At 44.7% G+C, this 23,931-nt stretch overlaps 1 protein-coding gene across 4 annotated transcripts in view; it reads right to left on the reverse strand.

The window, feature by feature from the left end:
- CHRDL1 (chordin like 1) overlaps positions 1–23,931 on the reverse strand; it is a 118,454-nt gene that overhangs the window by 15,484 nt on the left and 79,039 nt on the right. For all 4 annotated transcript variants that reach the window (XM_030306044.2, XM_030306042.2, XM_030306043.1 and 1 more), the window contains exons 7-8: positions 9,119–9,186; positions 2,164–2,332 (exon numbers count right to left, since the gene is read on the reverse strand). In XM_030306044.2, the coding sequence (XP_030161904.1) occupies positions 2,164–2,332; positions 9,119–9,186 (237 nt within the window). The remainder of the gene's footprint in view (positions 1–2,163; positions 2,333–9,118; positions 9,187–23,931) is intronic.

Below are 23,931 nucleotides of genomic sequence, written 5' to 3' on the forward strand. Positions count from 1 at the left end.
TGGCCTCAGAAGGATGAATCATTGGGCTATTTCTTTCTCCTCAAGTCCACTGGGTCACATTAGGAAATATGGATGATGTTGGCTGCCTTTTCCTGTCCTTTGCAAAAACTGCTAGAGTACTGGGCACTCTAGCAGGGTCCATCCGTGCAAAGATTTCCAAGAACACAGGCACCCAAACCAGAGAAGCTCCCCACCTTCCGGAGAGATGGAACAGGAACTTGACATGTGGACTCTGAGGCTCAGGACTGTGGACGGAATCCCAGGACAAGGTATGCCGGATGTGTCATTCTGTCTCCTGCCCTCATCTCTCCTGTCATCTCCAGAGACCGTGACACTGCCTTCTAGACAACGTGGTCAAGTGGGTACATTGTCTGCTTCATGCCAACGGATGCTGGACTCAAGTTCAAAATGGTGGAGTCCTATCACTTCTCTTCTTTGACTCAAGCAGAGGACCAAGGACATGTGTCTCAGAGGAGCATGCTGTTAGCAGGAACACTAAGGAGAAGGGCGGGCAGGACCCCCGTGCTATATAGCTAGGTTCCCTTTCCCCTAAGTATTGGGACTAAGGGGACAATCTAGACCGGGTGAGAGTCTACATTCTGAGATGTAGTAACAGGAGATCAACCCTCTAGAGGGAAACACAGCCTTCTCCCCACTAACAAACTCTCAAGATGATTTTGAATCATCCAGCTGGGCGTTGTGGGTTGGGGGTGGGGGCAAGTGATTCTCCAGTGAACTATAATAGAAAGGTCAGGAAAGAACTGCTACATCCAAATCAATGGGAGCAATGAAAAAATGTAAACCAGCTGAGCCTTTTGTAGGACACAGAGAAAATCAAGGGATGAGCCTCTGCCCTGAAATGAAGAGGCCTGTGGAAATTATGGGATTTAAGATTTTCAAAGTCCATTTCCCCACAGGATTTTTTTTTTAGGCTTTGAAATACTCCTCCTCATTTCATAAATTCATATGAGGATGCCTTGGACTTCAAAAATAATACGCTTCAAATCAAACCCAGATCGATAGTAAATATTTCCAATTCTTCTGATATATCGCCATTTTTTTATCAAGACTTTTATTTTGCATGTTCCTCTTTTAAGCCTGTTAGTTTCAAAAGCGATTCAACGTTTTTTATCTGTAATCTGAAATTTACATCTAACTAGTAACAGCTGTGATCAACTCGCTTTGGTTTGACCAGCTTTGTTGAGATTTATAGTAGGAGTTCTTTGTAACGGATTGTTTTTCACCCGTGTTATTCAATCATTTGGTTTAATAATTTATTACTTTTAACCCATTCAGAGAACTGGCTTTGATTTGTTTTTCCTTTAAAGGAAACAAAACATGTTTGTGGTTTCGTAAAAAGGAACCAGCTGAGCTCTTGCTCTGAAGAGCTGGTTGACACGATGCCTAAAAAAAGTAAGAAGCAGTCAATTGTTTGATTGAATTTCTCCCCCCCCCACCCCCACTACTGGGGTGGGGGTGGAGGCCAGGGAACTCTGAGCAGGAAGGACCTGGCCACGGACGTGTGTGGGTGCCTGCTGTAGCCAGCTGGTCGGCTGAGTGAGTGGGCTGCATATCTGTGTTAACCTGATCAGTCCTCCTGGTGCTCAGCCAGGAGGTTTCTGGATTTCTTACTGGATTACTCATTTCCAATGACAATCTCCTCATATGAATTAGAATCTCCGAGTGTGGGGCCCGGAATATGTACCTTTAGCAAGAGGCCCGGGGAGAGCCTTGGGTGCACTGCAGTGTAAGAACTGCTACTTCGAAGGTATGGGGCTAAGAGCTTCATTCGGCACTGAGTCCCTGTGAATATTGGGTGCCCAAGTGACAACACACAAGTTCTCTTCTGTTAAGGATCCAAGGCACTTTCCCAAATGACCTGCAACCCCCCGGGGCAACAGAGAAAATGCCGGAGGCTGCATTAAGCTCACGGCTTTCTTTTGTCCTAAGTAAGGGCAGGTATACCTGAAATCTAAACTAAGCTCTCTGGGCTGCCTTTAGGGAAGTCCTAACAGTCGGCTGGAGTCGCTTGTCCACGCACACGCTGATGGGAAGTCATCCTCATGTGAATGTGTGATATGCATGGGAGACAGGGCCCTTCCCAGGCCCAGCCATCCAAAGAAGGGGACTGTGGACGTGGCCCAAAACGAGAGTGTCCCTTACCTTGTCCGTGCTTGTGTTTGTTGTTGATGACAATTTGCACAATGGTGCCCGATGCTTGCTGGGAATCCATGAGAGCTCCTCGGTGGCTTCTGGCCCCGGGAAAGCGGGGCAGACCTCCAGCCTGTCGGCTTGGTGGGGGGTCGTAGTGAGATCGGTGGTAAGAATGTCTCTGTAAAGTGACAAGGACAAACTCAGTCCCCCAGATCCACCAGCGAGAAGGCCCAAGTGGACTTAAACACACTTAGAAGCCATGTGATGACCTCAAGTGATGAGCTCGGATCTTAAATTAACCACATGTCCGCCTACACCGGTGGAGACATACGGTTGCGCCTGAATCAAGAGTAGCCTTGACAACATGCCGAGATTTTTCTCTCTGCTTGCAGAAGACTGGAGTAGTTTCACCTGAGGGAGCAAACAGCCCAAAAGGGTAAACAAAACGTCCTTAGCTGCTCCCAAGGAGCCATTTGCAACTCTTCAGGAGCCTTAACCTTACGAGTTAAGGGAGTGGCCTGCAGCCCGAGGCTGAAGGGGACAAAGTGGGGAATGGTGTACAAATTAGGAAGACAAAGAGAACTTTCCAGTCATGGGGAATGTGTGACCTGGGTGGGCCATGAAGGGTGGAGAGGCTTTTCACAGGCATAGTTGGTGAGGAATATTCCAGGTAGCGATTTCCAAGTTGAGAACGTGTAGCAGAGAACATAGAGTCCAAAAACGGGAACCGCTAAAGGATTACATTCCAAATTTGGGTTGCAGCCAGATCATGGAGGACTTTAAATGACAGGCTGAGGGGTGAGGACTTTATTTGGTAGGCAACAGAGGTGAGGGTGTGGAAGCCTTCGATGGATTTTTTTTTTTTTTGGAAGCAGGGAAATAATCAGAATCAGAACTGTGTCTCCAAGCACTGATACCTGATCATATATACGGTGCTCTGGATGGAATGAAGAGACGGGATAGGCCAGATGAGAGGCACGGAGACTCAAAATGCAGCCAATGGCATGAGGTCACAGAGCAGGGTACAGACACCCTAGACATTGCATAAAAGAACTGACCGTGTAGGACAGTACCAGAATGTCAGCCAGAGGGGAGGACTTTGTTTTGTTCACTGCTATGCCTCCAGTGCCCCAAACAGCATCCAGTGTCTAGAAGGTGCTCATTAGACACTTGAAGGAACAAATGAATGAATGAATGAATGAAAGCTGTCGTCCCCAATGAAAGCTTAGAGTCTTGTACTACAAACAATGCAATCATTCCTCTGTCAGCAAGGCTTCGACACGTGATGTGCCCACTATTCTCCCAGGAGCTGAGGGAGAGTGAAGGCAGAGGAGGATGGAATGAATGAAGGCTAGAACCTAAGGCAAAAAGCCAAATAACATTGTGTTTTAGGGGCAACTGTTTGGGGTAAAGGAGGGGAGACCCGTGAGTAATTTCACAGGCAATTAAAAAGGAAGATCCTTATGTTCAGTGTTAGATATAGCAGGGGATCTTGGGAAGGTAGTTATGGGATCCCCTAACCCCAGCATCCCATAAAACATTTATTACAGTTATGGTCCATAGATACACATGTTGCAAATTTAGCTTTGAGAATTAGTATTAACTTTCTTGTGGGGGGAGGCACCGGTGGGAGAAGGGGAGAGAGAATAGGAGTCAGAGTAAGAGAAAGAGAACACGATTCCCTAAATCTAAGAAGCGTCCACGCTGGTACATTGCTATAAAAACTCACGCAAGTAAGAATTTGCATCAACTTATTATCATGTACACAGATGGGATTTTCAGCGCAAATATTTTTCGTTCCCACAATGGCTCAGATGTCTTTTTCACTTACATTCCACAAAGACCATTACAGAGCATTCTGTCCTTTCTGGAGTTTGGCAAAGTTTTGCCAAAGGAACACAGAGAGGACAGTCTGGCTGGTGGGTGCCCTGATGCTAAAAGGAGGGAGTCCCACAGAGCTAGAATTGGAGAGAGAAGGTCACTAACCCAGGATGAGTTGCAAGTACAAGAATTTCTGTGATTCATGAGGGTGAGAACAAAATGAAATGCTGGCCTTGGGTGCCAGGGACTCAGACCCTGGACATACAGTAAGAGACAAAAACATTCTACACCAACCAAACAAACAGACTCAAGGATTTTGATCAGCCCCCCAGAACCTTGCCTTGTTAAAGTCTTGTGTTTTTCAGAGAAACAGGCTAGACAGGAGAGGGGTTTTATTTAGGGTGACCATGAAGTTGCAGTTTTTGGAGATGGCAGGAGAGGAGGAGAGAGGAGGATGAACAGGAGGAGGAAGAAAGGAAGGAGAAAGTGGGAGAAGGAACGTGTGGTCAAGCCCAGTGGTCTGCAAACATTTGGCTGAAAGCTGCTCTGAAGAAAATATCCAAGTCTGCTCAGATAGCAAAGTCGGCGACAGTGGTCACAACCTGGGGGTGGAGGGTGGTGAAGTGTGATTTTGATTTGAGGGTCATGGCTCTTTTATAGAGGTTGTTCCCCTAAACAGGCAAACGAAGGGCGCCTGGGTGGCTCAGTCAGTTGAGAGACTTTGGCGCAGGTCATGATCTCAGGGTTCGTGAGTTCGAACCCCGTGTCAGGCTCTGTGCTGACAGCTCAGAGCCTGGAACCTGCTTCCGATTCCCTGTCTCCCTCTCTCTCTCTCTCTCTCTGCCCCTATCCTGCTCGTACTGTCTCTCTCTCTCTCTCTCTCAAAAATAAATAAACACTAAAAAAAAAAATAAACAAGCGAATGAAAGAGGCTTACCAGGGACCATTCTGACCTTGTAACTTATAGCAAGACAGGAAAAGGCATTAACACCTTGGAGTCGTAAATGAAATTGGAGTTTATCTTAAAAACAAGCTGTGAATAGCCTGCTCAAGAGAAGAGGTCAAGACTTGTTAGGTAGAAATGGCCATATAGCTATACTTTGTTTTATTCTGCTCAATATTTTGGTATTATTTTATTTCCTGACTCAAAGTGTCGATAACTAAGGCTTTTGAAGTGGTTCCCACACAGTTCTTTTCTGATGGTGGAAAATCTCCATTATTGTCGAAAGTTCCCCAGGAATCTCTTCCTTACTTGTTCTAAGGTCTAATATGGGTTTTACTGGCAGAGACGGGGAAACAGGACAGTTCCGGGAGAGACCTCCAAGTGCCTTCATGACTGTGAATCTAAAGTTATCATGAACTATAGTTTAACTTAAAGACTGTCTTCAGAATGTGTCATAATCCACACAACCTTGAGTGTCTGTATCTTCATCACTGGAACCCTGGGACCATCCCTGTCTGGGAGACACTTGGGCCAGTTTCCTTCCCCACCCACCATTCTGACAGTAGGAATGAGGCGTGGATTTTTATCTGTTGCCTATTGTTTCTATCTCTAAATCTTTCACTTTTCGAGTGGTAAGTCTCTGAGTAATCTATCAGGGGCAAAATCAAGACGTTGGCTGTTGTCCAAAACAAAATTGTGCTTGCTTTCATGTTTTGGCTTTCCACCCTGTGTCTACTTCTCCCTCCCTATAACACACACACACACACACACACACACACACACACACACACACACCCCGCTACGGTACTAGGACCAGTGCATGTGAAATTATGATCTGGAAACCGAACCGAAACCATTTCAGATTTTGACAAAGGAGCTGCAATTGAGGCACCAGTTCCTCCTGTGCACTTCGTAAAACTTGGGAAACTGATGGATTGCAACCCATGTGGCAAAATGAAGCAAACCTCTGTGTTTCTATCGAACTGACGTTTGGATGGTTCCCTGTGAATAGGGACGGTCCATTAAAGTGACAGTCTGCTGAACTGGCAACGTCCTGTGAGGCCTGCCTTTTGTGATCCCATAGAGAAAGCTGAGCCTGCACAGGATATTCAGAAGGCGTTCTCCTACCTTCTGATTTTTGGCTGCTCGAGGGCCAGCAACAAGTGTGAAGCATCTTTGACGTGGGACAAATGCCTGTGCGTTCACGTTCATGAAAAGCCCCTCCCACACATTTCACCCCACCTTCTACACCCATTCACTCAACACGGATTTATTGGGTGCCTACTATGTGCCAGGTACATATTCTTCTATTACTACAGATGCTATTTATTATTGCAAATCCTATCCCACAATATCTACCCCTTTTAGAGCAAAGGAAAATATTTATTTATAATAAAGTGGAACCATCTGGACATTTTGGTCTACTAGGCCCAAATGTTTATTTCTAAAGATAGGTCTTGAACTCCTTTGAAAATCAATAACAATTTCAAGGCCCTGCATTCTGTACCTGACCTCTTTTGCTACAGGAAGTACGGGATCAAGTTCAGCCCTATCACCAGCAGTTTAGGAAAAAGGACAAGAGGGAAAGGCCAGGGTAGAGTTGGAGGCAGCATAAAATATGAGGGCGAGAAGAAGGGCTAATTAATGGCATTCCCAGCAGGATCACCGAGCTGGCCACAGACGCTTAGCCTTGGGGACCAAGGCACCCAGTTTAAGGTATCTCAGGGCCAAATTTGGTTAGAATACCATCTGGTTGACAGCCACAGATTTAGTCATTCTCAACTTTCTACCACAATAAAAAAAAATGAGCCCTGAGAAAAAGAGGAAATTCACAACACAAAAAAATGGAGACTGGTATCATCTCCTGTCCAGATCTGGGAGGAATCTGATTTACTATAAAGCAGATAGAGCTAGATGGAGGAAATCTTGTTTTTCTTTCTTTCTTTTTTTTTAAAGTTGGTATTTAAACTCCAGTCAGTGAGCATACAGTGTAAGATTAGTTTCAGGTGCACAATCTAGTGATCGAACACTTCCATACACCATTCTGTGCTCATCCCAAGTGCCCTCCTTAATCCCCATCCATCTATTTCACTTACCTTCGGGCTCCATATTAACCTGGGAACTGGGAGGCCCATCCTCTCTCACAGGAGTGTCGCTTTCTTTGAGACACCCGGTATTCTCTGCCCCACCCACAATCCTTCTACACTCATTCAGAAACAGCAACGTCTAGAAAATAATACAACTACAGAATAAAGCCAACGGCCATCACTTCAACTCATTGCTGAGGGTGTTGGCCAGCTGGATGTAGGCAAGTCGAGAGTGGCACGTGTGATGACCAGGAAACATGGCCTAAGCAACACTGAGATGTTTATAGTGGCCATTTTATTATGTCCCCACCAACACCTTCCTTACACCCTCCGTATCCTAGGGCTTGCCCTGTAATTCCCTAGACTCTTGTCTTCTATAAAACGCTGGTTGAGAAATAATTCCACGGGTTTAAAAAAATCATTTAAATGTTTATCCTGCAGGGGCGCCTGGGTCGCTCAGTCGGTTAGGCGTCCGACTCTTGATTTTGGCTCAGGTCATGATCTCACGGTTCATGAGTTCGAGTCCTGTGTTGGGCTCTGAGCTGGCGGTGCAGGGCCTGCCTGGGATTCTCTCTCTCCTTCTCTCTCTGCCCTTCCCCCACTTGCACCCTCTCTCTCTCTCTCTCTCTCAATAAACAAATAAATACATAAACATTCAAAAAATAAATGTTATATATTGCAAAGCAAATCGATGCTCATTGAAAAACAGCCAGTGATACAGAAAAGATAAAGTGAAAAATCCAACGCTCCCTGTCCTCCTGCCAACTTCCACCCCTCTGGGATTCCCACTCTTGACGTTTTGGTTTAGGACCTCCCAGACCTTTTCATGTGTATGTACACATGCACACACACAATGTTTACATAAGGAGATGCTAGTGTAAGTTGTGTCCTGTACCTTGCTTTGTTTACATAATATATGTTGGGGATCTCTCCACCTTGGTCCATTTCGATGCCTTGCACTCTTTAACAACAGCACCATGTGCCATAGATGGGGTGTGTTTAACCACACCCTTATTGCTCATGGTTAGGTTGCTGCCCCGTTTATTTTGCTCTTATGAAAATAATACTGCACTGAATGCCCCATGCACTTTTTCTGTACGGGGGTTTGATGAATGCCCATTTATGTGCCATGAATGCCTTTGTACATTTTGCGTGCTTTTATAAGCCCTTCAATAGGATAGATTCCTTGAACTGGAACATCTTTCCAGATTTTAAGAATTTTGAGGTATTTACGCTGTACTTGACCATATGTTTTTTTTTTTTTTAATTTGATGTTTTACTTATTTTTGAGAGAGAGAGAGAGAGACAGAGAGAGACAGAATACGAGTAGCGGAGGGGCGGAGAGAAAGGGAAACACATAATCCAAAGCAGGCTCCAGGCTCTGAGCTGTCAGCACAGAGCCCGACGCGGGGCTTGAACTCAAGAGCTAAGAGATCATAACTTGAGCTGAAGTTGGATGCTCAGCCGACGGAGCCACCCAGGAACCCTGGCCCCCCTGGCCATATGTTTTTTAGAGAGGGATTGCATTTTGTTAATTACTTCAAAATACAAAGGGAGAAGAGATACTGTTGCTATACATAAAGAGGCTTTTTATGAGGTTAGCACTGAGCATGGGAATGAGATATTGTAGGGTGGGGAAGGAATATCCAGCCTGCTACCTTTGCTCTCCTTCAGCTGTAAACCTAAGGCTTCAGAGAGGGTTTGTGGAGACGCGTCCACAGTACCCCTGTCAAAAGGATGGGAGGACCTACCTTACAATTCCACAGAAGGTTCTCACTATTGAGGACAGAGGTAGTGACCTGCCTTCTTTCCAGAAGGCAGAGATTTGCCAAGCCATCCTGAAAGTCTACCAGCTTCTGATCTAGGCAAGGGGTACCTACGGGCGGGGGCTATGATTTCTTTACGCACACGTCCTGGCCCCGGTTACCAATCGTGCAGTGTACTTAAATGGTAATAGGTTGGTGATAATGCCATTTAATTTTCTGAGGAAAGGAAAGAGAAATGGTGTTAGAAATGGGCCCTTTTATGGAGTTGCTGGGATAACAGCCATGGAGAGAGGAAAGTTTGGCTTGGTGCTGTGGAGTGTTGAATTATTTGAGCTATTCACACTTACTGCTTCTCTGTTGGCAGGTTGCCGGAAGATATCACCATCAGAATGTTCCCACGACAATTCTCCATCCCCTGTTTATTACAAAATAAGAAAAGAGTCATACATACATAGAAGGGAAAACCATCACCCTTGTGACCTAGCAACATTTTTGGTTCTATGATCCCAAATTTCTCCAGACAGCTTGACCGTTGTTAAGATGGCTGTCCTTCAAAAAGTGAGCCCGGAAGATTTCTCTCTGGGTGTGCCTCAGTTTTCAAAGCAGCTCTGAAGAAAGCTGCCACCTTCTAAAAGATTCCGCCCATCACCATTGTGTAAGATTTGGGAAACAAAAGGGAAAAAATCACTTTCCGCTGTGATACAGCCATCAGCTTCCCTTTTGATTATTTTATTTCCGTGGCAGTTAACTTTTTTGCAGGTCATGTGTAATCTGTGTTTAAACTACCCTTAAAAATGAGAGTTTTGAGGATGTGGTCTGTCATAATTGGTTAAATTTTCCATTGTGTCTCTGAGTAGGTATGACCTGGTCTGAAAGTTAAGGTAAAGCTTGCGGTGGTTGGAGGGTTTACATAACCAGTATCCAAGATGTACTCCTCTACCGTTGCCTAAGATACCTTCCTCTAGGTCTCTGTGTCCACTCTTTGAATAGTGAACCCTTATCACTGCCGTCTTCCAGAGTAACTGCTTTTGGGAGGAAGATCTTACTTTTAGCCTTGAGAACAACAAACATAGCACAAGATGGTGATATTCCTCAGCCAAAGAAAGATCACGAACAACAGGACAATTTCCAAGGATATTCCCTTGTGTTATCTATGACCAAACAAGCCAATGGGAAGAGCTTGGTCTGACTATTAGCATCAGATCAACCATATATTTCATGGGATAGTAAGAAATACCCAAAAGTATCAGCATTAAGACCTTTCTATTTTAATTTATCCCCCAAGCTTTCAAAACCCATGGCTACATAGTAACATGTTACTAGTGCAAGGATGTGATAGTACTATGAGGGAAAATTGGCTGTTAGGACTTGAAAAAGACCTCGAAATTCCTTTGATAGCAATATTATCATCAGGTAGTGACATATAACAAAATTATGGCTTTAGTCCCTTCATAATTTAAAGATCATCTTATGGAAAAAAAAATTATGAATTGTCAAGATTTAACTCTGGTTACTAGATTAATCGTAGTGTAACTTTATCATTCTGTGATCAAAATCCTCAATGTGTTCCCATCCGAGACTGGATATAATTAGCCCCCCCCCCTCATCTTTATGAGTACCTGCCTCTTCCCGAACTGTCTCAGCTACTCTACTATGAGAACCCTTTGACCCCTTTGCTCTTTATGGAAAATGTGGCTCCTATTCTTGCTTCCATGCATTCGCTCATGTTATTCTCCTGAAATTATCTTCCCATCTCCCACACCCATACCTCCCGTACAGCTATGCAAACAATTTAAGTTCTGCCTCCTGTACAACATCTTCCTCAAGCGCTCTTACATATTTCTGGTTGCCTAAAGGACTTAGTTAGCATCCCGTAGTCTTAGTTTTTGTCCAACTGCTCCATTTGACAGATGGAGAAAGGCTCAGAGAGGGCAAGCAGCCATTCACAGTCACATAATGAGTTGATGAGCATTAACACCCCAAACCCCAGATTTCCTGGCTTCCAAATAAGCGCATCCATTCTGTAAGGGCAAGATTTTTTATTCGTGTTATCCATGGCTGTATCACCATCATCTATAACAGTGCCTGACACATAGTAGTCACTCAATAAAATACTTGCCAAATGATGGAATTGAGAGGCCTTCTCTAACGACATATTGAAAATTTCAATGCTCCTCTGATAGTTCTTATCTGCCATCTTGGCCTTTTCTTTTTAGCACTTAACACTATCTTACGGTTTATACAGTTTGTCTGTTTAATTTTCTGCTCTCTCCACTAGAATTCTCCTATGAGAACAAGGATTTTTGTCTATCGTGTTCACTGATATAACCCCAGCACCTAGAACAGCACTGGGCACATGGTACTCATTCAATATTTCTTGAATGAATGAACATTAAAACAATGTACAGTATCCTCTGTTGTAAAATATTTTCTGAGTCTTCCTTGTCCCCCTGAAGAGACCATAAATCCTTTGAAACTAGGGACCATGTCTTAGACATTCCCCTGTGTTGCCTAGATCACTGGTTTTCGAAGTGTGGTCTCTGGAGCAGCAGCAGCAGCAGCGTTACCTGGGAACTTGTCAGAAATGCAAAATGTGGGACCCCATCCCAGACCTACTAAGCCACTCTGGGGTGGGAGGGCAATGATATCGGTTTTGACAAGCCCTCCCGGGGATTCTGATGTGTGCAAGAATTTGAAAATATTTGGCCTGGAGCACTTAGCATGTTCCTGGGTACACATCAGGTGCTCAGTATAGGTACTGAATTGAACTGCAATCAAAACTACAGAATTAAGTAGTTGGCCAATAGTAAATTCGCTTCTTCCTGGTTATTCCAAGTCTGAGTAAAGATGGCAGACAAAGACTGCATCCAGACTATGTGGAAACCCTGACTGACCCTGAAAGAGTGAAGATGATTTCACCTTTGTTTACATCTAGAAAATAATGCCCAAAAGCCAGTTAATATGTATTGGATGCTTCTTGGGTGGAAAGCCTGATACTAAGGCAGAAGGTGGAGAGAAATCAGGCTGGGCGCTTGCCCTCAAGATCTTTACAACATGTTTGGAGGTGACAGGAAGTCAGCACAGGAAACAGCCTAACACACGCGCACACACACACACACACACACACACACACAGAGTAACAACTGGAAATACAAATGAACCTATGTGCTTGGGAGATACTGAATAGGTGAGTGATCAGTAAGATAGAATTGTGTAAAACTTCCCAAAAGGATTAGTCATGTTTTTAGAAGTAGATGCTACAGGGCACGAACACATGGTGACGTGGACAGCGGGTGGCTCAACTGAAAGGAATGGCATTTGCAAAGGGGCAGAGCTTTGGAAACAGTAAGTAACATACTGGAGACAGCCAGCAAGGTGTGGCTTGAGTAAAAAGTTCCGATGTGAAACAAGAGAAATGAGGATGGTGGAGAGAAAGAAAGGAAGAAAGAAATGGAGGGGGGTAGTGGGTGAAGAGGAGAGGGCAGGAAAGAAACAGGAGGGGAGGGAGACTGGTTGTTGAGGTATATAAGGCTGGTAAATAATTGCTTTGTAGACTTCAGAAAGAGGTCGAAGAATTCACATTTTAGCCTGTTACCAATTTTTACGTAGAGGTTCCTGCAGTAAAAATGGTATTTGTGGAAGCTTCTCCTGACAATCGAGTGTCACCTAGTTGGGGAGCAACTGGAATCTGAGAAACCAACCAAGAGGCCGTTCTACTAATATGTGACAGGCCCTGAGAATCTATAAAATAATGGAGAAGGGGCAAATAAGACTACTTCAGATAAAAAGGAAATGTTAAGATCCCAATGGGAGATTTGGTAATGGAAGAGGTTGGCAAAGGAGAAAACAACATAAAATGACGCTAGGGTTGCAAATCTGGACAGCTGGGAAATGACACTGCCTTTGACAGAGACTGAGTGAGGATGAACTTCAATTTACTTGTTCCGCTTCTGCTGGCAGTGGTGGGTCCAAGCAATGTCCTTGATGAAGCCAGATGAAAATATGGGACCAGAGAGAAGACTGGAAACCAGAAGAGATTCCCCAGCAAACAGCTGAACAAAATGTAAAAGTTATAGGATGTATTTTCAAGCCTAATCTAAGGACCCCAAAGAGAATAAATGAGAAAAGAAAGAAAAAGGATAGATTTGCTCTCTGCATCAAATGGCGTTTGTAAACGTAGATTTAATGATTGGTATTGACACGGAACATATACTTAGCATGACCTTCTGAGAAGTTCAATTTATCACATTTATACCCTAGAGTGTTCAAAGGGCTTTTAGATAGTGTCTTGAAATACTTATAGTCCAGTCAGAATCTTGAAGCATATAGTCCCTGTTAAGTGAGCGGAGAAACAAGCCAGGAACAAGCATGAAGGCTTGATGTAGAGGTTCCTACAAGCACGGGGCTTTAGCATGAACTTGTGTAACACCCTGTAACACAAGTTCAAGAAGAAAGTGTCGCAACACCTAAGCATTTAATGGCAAACAGGCATGTGCGCCTAAATCTGAATTATTTCACTTCACAAAAAACTACTGGAGCCATTACTTCTGTACACACACACACACACACACACACACACACTCTCAAGTATGAATGACTACTAGTTTTATGGCTTTGAGCTTTCAAAGTCATCCAAATGGTATTCTCTAAGCTGGAATGTTCTGTAAGTAAGAAGTTATTCCATATAATTTGGACCATAGCTAAATTGGAAGAATCTTCTTAGATGTTCCATTTAGTACACCTTTAAGTGATTCTCTAGACCTGGGCAAAGTCTGTCCAGATAGCTGATAACAGGCATGTTCATTTACCATCTCAGATATACCTAAGAGACAAAATACATACAAGAAAAAAGGAAGCTGCACTACCCTAAAACCTGTTCCTTTGCTTTTTTTTTTTTTTTTTTTCCTGATTCACCGGGCAAATTATCTTCCCTAAGAGGGAGATGCTTTTTTCCATCAAGGCTTTATTTAAAAAAAAAAAACACCAAAAAACCCCCCAAAACAGTGATTCTAATGGAGACAGATGGATTCTAGTTAATTCCGAGAAGCAACAAGATGTAATTTTAACCAATTTTTAAAACCAAAATGAAAAACAACTCTAGTGTACCGTATGTCAAACAATATTCGTTTAACCTTAAAAGCCACATGTGTTGTTTATTCAAACCTCAATTATATTCTGAGTGGTACCCTATGGAGCTCAAATGGCTTTCTGATAATTGGAGAAATGGAGAACAAGCATTTGAAAAATGGTCAAGAGCTAAGCTAAAATTCAGACTGTTTATAACTCCCACTGCTTCCATTAAACTCCAGTTGGCTTGAGTAGGGTCACAGAAGTAAACCGTGTCCTCTTAGAAGGACTAAGTGTACAGCGAGATTATTAGATGTCCATGAAGATAAGCCTCAGAAAGCAAAACTACGCCAGCATGTGGCCGCTTCTGAACCACACACAACATCATAAACCGCATGCTTATAGCCCCCGATTTATCTGGGACAACCCAGTTTCATGCCTCTTTTTCTGCCAGGCAAAAGTAGTAAGACTACAGTCTCACTTTCAGAAGTGTCTTGATTTGGATGCTAGGTTACAAAGTTGCTCTAATCATAAGGCGCACAGAAATGAAATGAATCCCTGAGATGGAGGGATGGGAGTGATCACTGGGACCAGGGAAAGCGATCTCTGCACTTTCAGAGGAACACGTCCTAATCAGCGGAATCAGGGCACACAGTTAAAGGGCTTTTGAGGGACAGCGAGAGAGGGCAGAGAGGAAGACACTGATTGCGAAATCTCCACCTACTATGTGCCACGTTCTGGAATGGGCCACTTTATAGCCAGTAGACAGTACCCAAGCTGCAGATGAAAGACAGAGTGGAAACAGCTGACTTGGGGGCCTCTGCCAAACATCCAATTCTACAAATTCTGTTGAGAGGGAGCAAGCGGGCTGAAATTTGAGCGCGGCTTTAAAGAACTGGGGTATAAGGATTCTCCGCTGGTAGACGTCTGAGCTAACAAGAATGATATACAGTACTTCAAGGAGTCCTCTAGTGTCTTGTGGATAGTCAGGTTTTCTAGAAAATACTTCACTGTCAAATAAAGCACTTCATTGTTTGGGCTGTCCATCGATACAAGCTCTTAGCATTTTAAAGAAAGTATCTGCTTGAGAAATGTTAAGACACAGACAAGGGGGACCTCCTGCCAGGAGTAGCCAGCCAAATCTGAAGAGGAATACAAAAGCATTTATCCAGAAAACTCAGAAATACATATTTTTTTTTAAAAAAAGACCATTATGAGAGTTGCATGTGCTTGCAAGAGGAAATCATGGGAGAGAGAAGAGAGAAGCTATTAGCGAGATGGTAAACAGAGCCCCCACTCTGCTCTTCCAATGGTGCTGTGGATAAATAATTCAAGTTTATTATAATAGGGGTCTCGGAGGGGCCTCTGGGTGGCTCAGTGGTTAAGCGTCTGACTTTGGCTCAGGTCATGATCTTGTGGTTCATGGGTTCCTGCCCTGCGTTGGGCTCTGTGCTGACAGCTCAGAGCCTGGAGCCTGCTTGGGATTCTGTGTCTCCCTCTTGCTCTGCCCCTCCCCTATTCGTGCTCTCTCTCTCTCTCTCTCTCTCTCTCAAAAATAAATAAACATTAAAAAAATTTTTTTTAATGAAGTGGGGTCTTTGAGTCATCACAATAAATCTGCTGGAAGTGTTACCATATCTGGCCCCTGGGGAGCAGAGCTGTCACGAAGTCTGTTCCTCCCAGTAGCCTCAGACTTCAGACTCCCCAAAGTTTCTCTACATTCCCAAGTTGAGAGGTGACACAGCAGTCATGGCTGAGAGAACAACCCAAGCCAGACTGCCTGGGTCTGGATCCTGGCTCCGCCCCTTCTTGCCTGTGCAGCTTTGGGCAAGTGATGAACCTCTCTGAGCCTCAGTTTGCTTACTGCTAAAATGGAGACAATAATGCCTACCCGGGGTGGGGGGCATGTGTGAGGATGAAAAGAATTAGTATGCACAAACAGCTGAGAACCGTGCCTGGCACACCAAGTGCTACGTGTCGGTTTTATTCCCCTTCTTCTTCCCATCCTTTCGTCCTCCTCAAGAGTAGTTTACCTATGGGGAAAACCCCACCTCAGAGACTCCCATGAGCCTGCGAGGTACCTAACAAGGAAAGGGTCCAGATTAAACAAACAAATGAAACCTAGCAGTAAGGGAAACATTTATGCCTGTACACATTTAAGAGAAATGATTTAAGGGAATCATTTCATGTCTAAATCACTCCAGTTTGAAAGCCAGGATCCTGGATACAGGAAAAAAAAATAGCCACAGAGATTCTTTTAGCTCATGGCTAATGAACTGGTTTAGATGGTCTCATAATTGTGCTAGCCCTGTCCTCATTTTCATCATTTTCAAAGATGCGCTTGGGTTTGAATGCGATCCTGTATTCTCTCTTGGCTTCAAATGAGACTGACGAGGACAGATATCTGCTTCACTGGGAGACAGTGAAATTTGTAGTCATAAAGTGGAGTGAGAAAAGTCCAAGTACCCAAAGAAAGAGAGTCCTGTGCTACCGCATCCATAAATGGAAAAGAGCATGTGGATGGAAAACAGAAGCCCAGGAATCCATCAACATTTGCTGCTGGTCAACCTGGGAATGACTGGAAAGCAGTCGTAAGTTCTTAACAGTTGTCAGATAGTTGCTCTTCTTGCTCCTGTTAATCAATGAATCAGACTCATTTCTGTAAATACCGGGGTGTTGGCTCATGAAGAGTGTTCCAATGAGAATAATGGATACACACGGCCATGGGTTTCTGGGCAATCATGGCGTCCTGTGAAGTGCTTCGAAGGACAGGGCTGAAGGCAGAGTGGCTTTAACCTGGGAAGAAATACTTGCTCCGAAATGCTTCACGGGGAATTCCTTATTTTTACTGTAGAACCAGACTCCTATACATATGAATAACCCTCCAATCCCAGAGTAGGATGGGGCATTGATTCCACACAGCCAATTAGGAATCAGGGCTGTTCATTAAGCTCGGTATGAAAGTCACTGCTGTCCCATACACTGTCTAAAGAGCTTTCTATCTAAGAAGACACACTCTACACATAAGAGACATGCTAAGAAGAAACACAATGACCACAGAGGGGATGGAGTCCTGGGAGTGTCAGCAAGCTCATAAAGATGAATTCTGAGCACAGAGTATGGAGAGAGAACCAAACACAACCTGGGAAATTTCCGTGGCAAAAGAAAGCTTCCAGCAGGGATTTGGAAGAAGAGAGGAAGGCAAAGGGTGGGAGAGCTCTAAGGTGGTCCTTTCTTTATGAACTTGAACAGTTCACCTGAAGACAGGGCTTACTAATGGTGGTCAGACTCTTCTGCAGCTCTGAGAAGATCGGAGTGTTTCAATGCATATTGAAGTTTAGGTGAGAGAACCCCAACCCGAAATCATCAAGGACTGAGTTCACTTTTATTTTTTTTTTGAGAAGTGTGTCTCGTTAATCATGTTTCCTTCCTATCGTCATGACCTGGAGATGGTAGTGTTCTGCAGAAAATGTGGACTAAATCAGAAACAACACTAAAGGATTTATATTTGGAGCTGCTGTTATTTTTTTTCCAGTTTTGGTTGACTTGGCAAACTTTGACAACTTGGGTAGATTTGTGCCATGTTCAAAAAAATGGACTATAGCTCACACCACTGCCCTCAAGATTTACGTTGTCTTGGGCACCGACAAATTGCCTTTAAACAGTTGCTTTTGGTTTCAGTCACCTCAAGGGAGCTTGTAGAAATGGTTCAACTTCATAAGAAGAGATTCCATTTTCTCCTTGGACTCTTTAGAAGTGTGTAGGATAAATGAGCTTGGGCCAAGGAAGTTGCAAGTTCAGCCATCTGTCCTGCCTCCCTAGCTAGGACTGCACTTGGGGAATGTTGTCAAGAGCGCTCCATAGCCGTACGTCTCTTCCTTTTTCACAAATCCACCAAAAGATATGCTTAATCCTATGCTAGGGGAAACAGAGGAATCAGGTGGTTCTTTCCCAGTTGAAGAGCCAAGACCTGTGAAATGATGAACAATCCAAGAAAATATTTTGAAATGCTGGACTCTACAAACCAGACTAAGTCCTGAAAGTGGTCCAAGAAGGGGCCCAATGACGACTAGAGTGATCAGGTAGGGCTCTTTGGAAGGGGTGAGCCTCTAGCTGGGATCTTGAAAGATGGGTAGGATCCCAACCCATAGGAGAGAGGAAGGAAGCTATTCCAAGCTTGTGGGGAGTAAGAGCTAAGAGAGGCACATAACAGGAGAGAAAGTGGGAAGGAACATGGCATATTTTAGGACACAGAGAAGAGCCAGCCTAGAATAGAAGGTGTGTGTGTTGGTATCCGAGAAATGAGGATGAGTAGTAGGTTAAGGAAGGGTCAGATTGCTTTATACAGCGCCTTTAAAAAACAATCTGAAGGGAATTCCCAGGTAGCTCAGTCGGTTAAGCATCCAATTCTTGGTTTCGGCTCAGGTCACGACCTCACAGTTTTGTGGGTTTGAACCCCGCAGAGCCTGCTTGGAATTCTCTCTCTCCCTCACGCTCTGCCCTTCCCCCACTTGCACTGTCTCTGTCTCCCTGAAAAGAAATAAACTTAAAAAAATAAAAATACATAAAAACCATCTGAAGGATTCACCTTGGCGAATGTGGTTAAGACACGGTAGGCACTGACCAACATGATCAATAGTTGTGTAAGAAGAAAAGCCTGGGCTAGAGCATGACACACATGTACAGTGAAGAAAGAACAGTTATTCACACTCCTACAACCCAGGGTGGCTGGTTTCATGGTGGGATCAGAAGTCGGGGATCCTGGGAGGGTAAGACTACCCCTGGCTGTGTCCCTAACTTTCGAGTCAATCCTCCCTTACCCTGGGGTGCAGACAGCAAAGAGGAATATGGTGTGAGTTGAGGCTAGAGAGACAGTCCTATGCATCTTCCTTCACCTCCCTGACTAGGTCGACCCCTCTTACTTACTGCCTTTTCCAACACCTTTCTTTGTAGCACGCGGCACAGTTGTAATTTTATATTAGCTTGTGCCATTATTTGCTAAGGCATCTTGCCCGTTTAACTCCGGAAGGGTAGGCTCCATGTTCGTTCTGTTCTCCACTGTACCTCCAGCACCAGCACAGCGCTCAGTACTTGGCGGTTGCTCCAGAAATGTCCGCGGGATGAAAGAAAGTAGATATTTACATTCTTTAAACCTATAAAGGGAGAGGGGTGGAACAGAGGTGTTCCCCTGGGGTTGGGAGTGGGCAGGTTGAGGCTGTGATGGGGAAAGCTGAGTAGTGTGGTTACCCTCCTAGGATTATCCGCCTATGCCAATGTGCCAGGCATGTTCTCTCTGCCCCTTTACTTCCTTGAACTGGGAGAGGTCCCTTGTCAGTGTCCTATGAACGGCTCCCGCCAGGTACTGTAAGAACTTGGGACTCTAGAGCCAGGCCGGCAAAGTTCACATTCTAGCTCTGCCACTTACTACCACGGATCCTTGGGCCAATCACTTAACTTCTGTGACTCGGTTTCCTCATCCATACAATGGGGATAATAATTGTTTCAACTCTGTTGTGAGGGTTAAACAGGGTATTACACACATAAAGGCTTAGACCACTGCCTGGCACATAGTAAGCGCTACCTATATACACTGTCCATGCAGGCTTGGCTCTCGATGTGGCCAAGAGCCCACTCCAAAAACCTCTCCCTTGTCTAGAGTCCAAGTACACAGCCTTCCCCTTTGCCTTGGCAAGATAGGCAGGAGACAGGAAGCAGTAATGATAAGCGGTAGAGGGAAACCGGGGCCGGGTTTGGGCTTGAGGCCTGCCTGCCCAGAATGTGGCAGTCGTACGATCTCCAAAGAGATTTTTCCTTCTGATAAAGTTTCCCTTAAGGTTCCAGTGGCTGGTTGCGTTCCGCTTCCAGTCCAGATGAGGTCTGCTCAAGTGCCAGCAATGACACGCCCCGTGCCGACACTCTCCTGACTGTCCTAGGCTCAGGGGCATGTCTAAATAACGGAGGCTGGGGTGGAGATTCAATCTGTGGCCGCTATCGCTATCTGACGCAGAAAAAGAGGCACACGCTAGTGTTTGGTGAGAGTACAGAGAGCCGGTTTCAATGGGGCCCTTTATATGAAGGTTTGCAGGTCCGGCACTCAAAAGGTTATTTCTTCCGCAGTATTTTGCCTGCAATTAGGGTGGCCAGCATAGGGGAGAAGCGTGTCTGCATTCTCTGCTGCACGAGTAACATGCTTATACAAGACATACCTTTATAAAACACGACACTTCGACAGAAAAAAAAAATAACGAGGTGCTTCAAAAATGAGGACTTCAAAGGAGATTCAATCACATTATATACAACTGAAAGATGTAAAGACATTAAAGGCTGAGAAAAAGGCATCAATTTTATGGAAGTGTAGGATTCAGTCTTCATAGGGCAAGACGAAAGAGAATGACTTATTCAGGCTGCAGAAGAGACGGCGGAGAAAGAACTTCATGAACCGTCAGCTGTGTGAAGGGACAACACGTGATCGGGAATACCTTGCTTTTATGTGTTGCTTCTGAGGACATGAGAAAAGAAATGTAAATTGTGATGAGAGAAGTGTTCAGCAGATGGGGACTCTGTGAACAGAGATTAAGCAAATAAAGAGGCAAGACTATCAGACACAGAGGGGAGGGTGTAGACAACTCTCCCCCCCCCCCCAAGATCTCCAGGTCATCTCAGTTACTTTTTACAGCCTTTCCATGGGTGATAGATATTACATATCTCCATTTTCAGAGCTGAAAAGAAAACAAGGCTGTATGTGGGCCAGCAGCTTGCCTGAGGTAACACCACGAGTAGGTGAAACCTGAGTAAAAGCAAATCTGTATCCTTCTGACTTCAGAGCCTATGTCCTCTGTGCCACGTTGTCTCTCAGATGCAAAATATGTCTTGTGGCAGTTTCCTTTCTTTTATTAATTGTCCTTCAGTGTAGATTTGTCATTGTAGCCTTTGCCCCAAACAAAATAACCTCAGCCTGACAACTGGACCGGAGCAACGAGCTGGTTATATTAGCAGCCACATGTATACCTCTGCTCTGTATGGACTCTCTTCCCTTTGGAGCAGACTCAGGTTGGGGCAAAGATGGGCAGAGAGACGAGGAACAAAATACCCATCTTTTCTGGCTTAAATGTAATAGCTGTATTGATGTACAGACACACACACTGGGAGAGACCGCTACCGAAAGATCCAGGGCCTTACTGAAGCACAAACCAAATCAGGCTGTGACTAAATCCACACTGACTTGTGACAACCACTAAACAGAACATATTAAAAGGGATACACAGAGGAGTGACTGGGTGGCTCAGTCCATTAAGTCTCTGACTCTTGATTTCAGCTCACGGCCATGGGATCGAGCCCCACATCGGGCCCCACATGGGACTCCATATCAGGCTCTGCATCAGGCTACATGTTGGGCTTGGAGCCTGCTTAAGATTCTCTTTCTCCGGCTTTCTCTGCCCCTCCCCACCTCAAAAAAAGAGGGGATCAGCACTCAAAACAAGGTCATTTCTTTCTAAAATAATATTAATCACAGTGTCTTGAAGTGCGATGGGGAGGAAAAACCACCTGGGGATCAGACATGACACCAGGTGATTTCCTACTGACCACGAGCCAATATATAGCCAGCACCACCAACCACTGTCAACCAGTAACTCAGAGGAAGGAAACACAACAATAATACCATATGTTCATTGCATCTAATTCAAACTATAACTTCCTGGCAATACTTCCAAGCTAGTGTGCATTTCTCTCCCTAGAGCAGTGAGGGGGAGAAAAAGATAAATCGGAAATAGTTTCTACCTTAAGGAGCTTATAATTGGTAGGGCGGATAAGACATGGGCACACATAATGAAAACCAAAAGGTAACAAAGTGATAGATGCTACTGGAGAAGGGCCAGTTACATGCTGAGGAGTCTCAGAAAGGAAGGAGTTTTACTCCTAACGTACAGGATTTTTAAAAAGTGCTTCATGGAGGAGGGGGCAGTTAGGCTGGCCGTTGGATAAGCAGGGTTTGGGGGTGGAGAAATTAGGGATGGAGGTGGGAAGGCAAAGAAGAGAGAAAGGCCTTCCGTCTGGCATTTATCATAATGTGACCAGAGGACCGCCTGCATCAGAATTTCAGGCAGTTGCATGTGAGGTACGTCTTGAGAAACCTGTAGGATTTCCACAGGCAGAGATGGACGGAAAAGGGTTTTCCAGAAAGAGGTGGTGTTCCCTCCTCCCAGATCTTGCTGTACACGTGCAGTTGTTACCTAGGCCGCCATTTTGTTCCCCCTAGTTCCTTACCATGAACCAGCTGTCACTCGTTCACCCCAAAGTTGGTTGCCATATGACTGGAATTAGATGCTCTGACCAGAGAGTGACATTCATTACTTTTCTATTGCTTTCAGGTCTCAGACTTCTAACAGGTTCAATTTAAGTGCACTAAGCTCAAATGTAAACCATTGTTTGGGGCCGCCTCCAGTCACCTACACGGTCTTAGGAATGGCTTCTCAAAGCAGGGCGTATGGACCACCTGTCTCAGAGTGCACAGTGGGGCCTATATCTACAAGCACAATCCGGAACCCCACCCCAAAGCCATTGAATCAGAATCTCTGTAGTGGTTGTCTGGGGATCTGAAAGTTCTCCAGGTGATCCTGAAGCACACTGGAGTTGGAGAAATCTTGAGGGGGAGAACGAAGGTACAAAGGGTAAAGAGCACAGGAACACTGTGAGTAGAACCTGAGGTACACAAATGGAAGAATGTGGGCCTCAAGGGTTTAGCTGAAGCTACAACATGGGTTGACGTGTTTTCTACTGGCAACAGGCAGCCATTCTTTTCAGTGCCAGAGTGAAGAGGGTAAGCCTGGAGCCAGACAGCCAGGACTCAGACCTTAGCTCCTTGACTCACTAGCTACATAACCTTGGGCAAAGCTGTTAACCTCTCTCTGCCTCAGTTTCGTTATCCATAAAGTGGGGATACCAACCATCCTCACCACACAGCGTCCTCATGGGAGAATATGAGTTCATATCAAGCGTTTAGAACCATGACTGGCATTTAGTAGGTACGATATGTGTCAACATAAATACTTTTTTTTTTAAGTAAGCTTTACACCCACCATGGGACTTGAACTCATGACCCCGAGAACAAGAGTCACATGCTCTACTGACTGAGCCAGCCAGGTGCCCCGGCACAAATACTTTTGAGTAGAGGTGTGGTATGGTTAAGGTTAGGTTTCCGGAAGATTAACCTAGCAGTAATGTATAGGAGTCAACTGCCCATCCCCTATCAGTAAATCCTATAATTTTGTCCCTCTAACTCAGTGATTCTCAACCTTGGCTGTACATTAGAATCACTTCTCTTCCCCTCCACCCCCAGTCTGGACACAAATTTATCAAGGTAATTCTAATATAGACACACGGTCAAGAAGCAATGCTGTAAATATATTTCAAACTTGTCCATTTCTCATTATTGTGCCCGCACCGTATGCAAGACACTGTGCTAGGTCCTTTTCCTGCATTATTTAAACCTTACAACCCTTTGGGGGTCAGTGCTAACATTATCCTCCCTTTAAAGATTGTTAGAAAGGTTAAATGCATTGCTCAGGATTATCCAGCGAGAAAGTAGCAGGACTGGGATTAGAACCGTGGCAGCCTGGTTCCAGAGGCTCCAGTCTGAACCACTACTCTATATTGTGTCTCTAAACCAGGCATCTGCCCTCTCACACTAGACTCTCACTCCTCCACTTGCCTTCTCCCTCTCCTCTCCCCTTGCTTTGTTGCTTCCCTCTTATCTCGTCTGGACACAACAGCCAATGAGATCTTTTTAAGACATCAACTGGTTCATGTAATGCCCTGCTCACAACCTTCTGACGGCTTCCCAATGTACTTAAGAACTGAAATACAAACTCCTTCCCATGGCCTTGAAAGTCCTGTGTGGTCCGACTCCTGTTCACTTCTTCAGCCTCATCTCAGGCCAGTTGACTATAATCACTGTATTCCAGCTACACTGGTCATCAGATCCTTGAATGCTTTGAGCTCTTCCTTGCTGGGGCCCTTGAATTTTCTTTTCTTTCTGCCTGGAATGCTCTTCCCCCAGGATCTTTGCATGGATGGGTCTTTTTCATCTTTCAAG

Source organism: Lynx canadensis, chromosome X, assembly GCF_007474595.2.
Source record: "Lynx canadensis isolate LIC74 chromosome X, mLynCan4.pri.v2, whole genome shotgun sequence".
Taxonomy (NCBI): Eukaryota; Metazoa; Chordata; class Mammalia; order Carnivora; family Felidae; genus Lynx; species Lynx canadensis.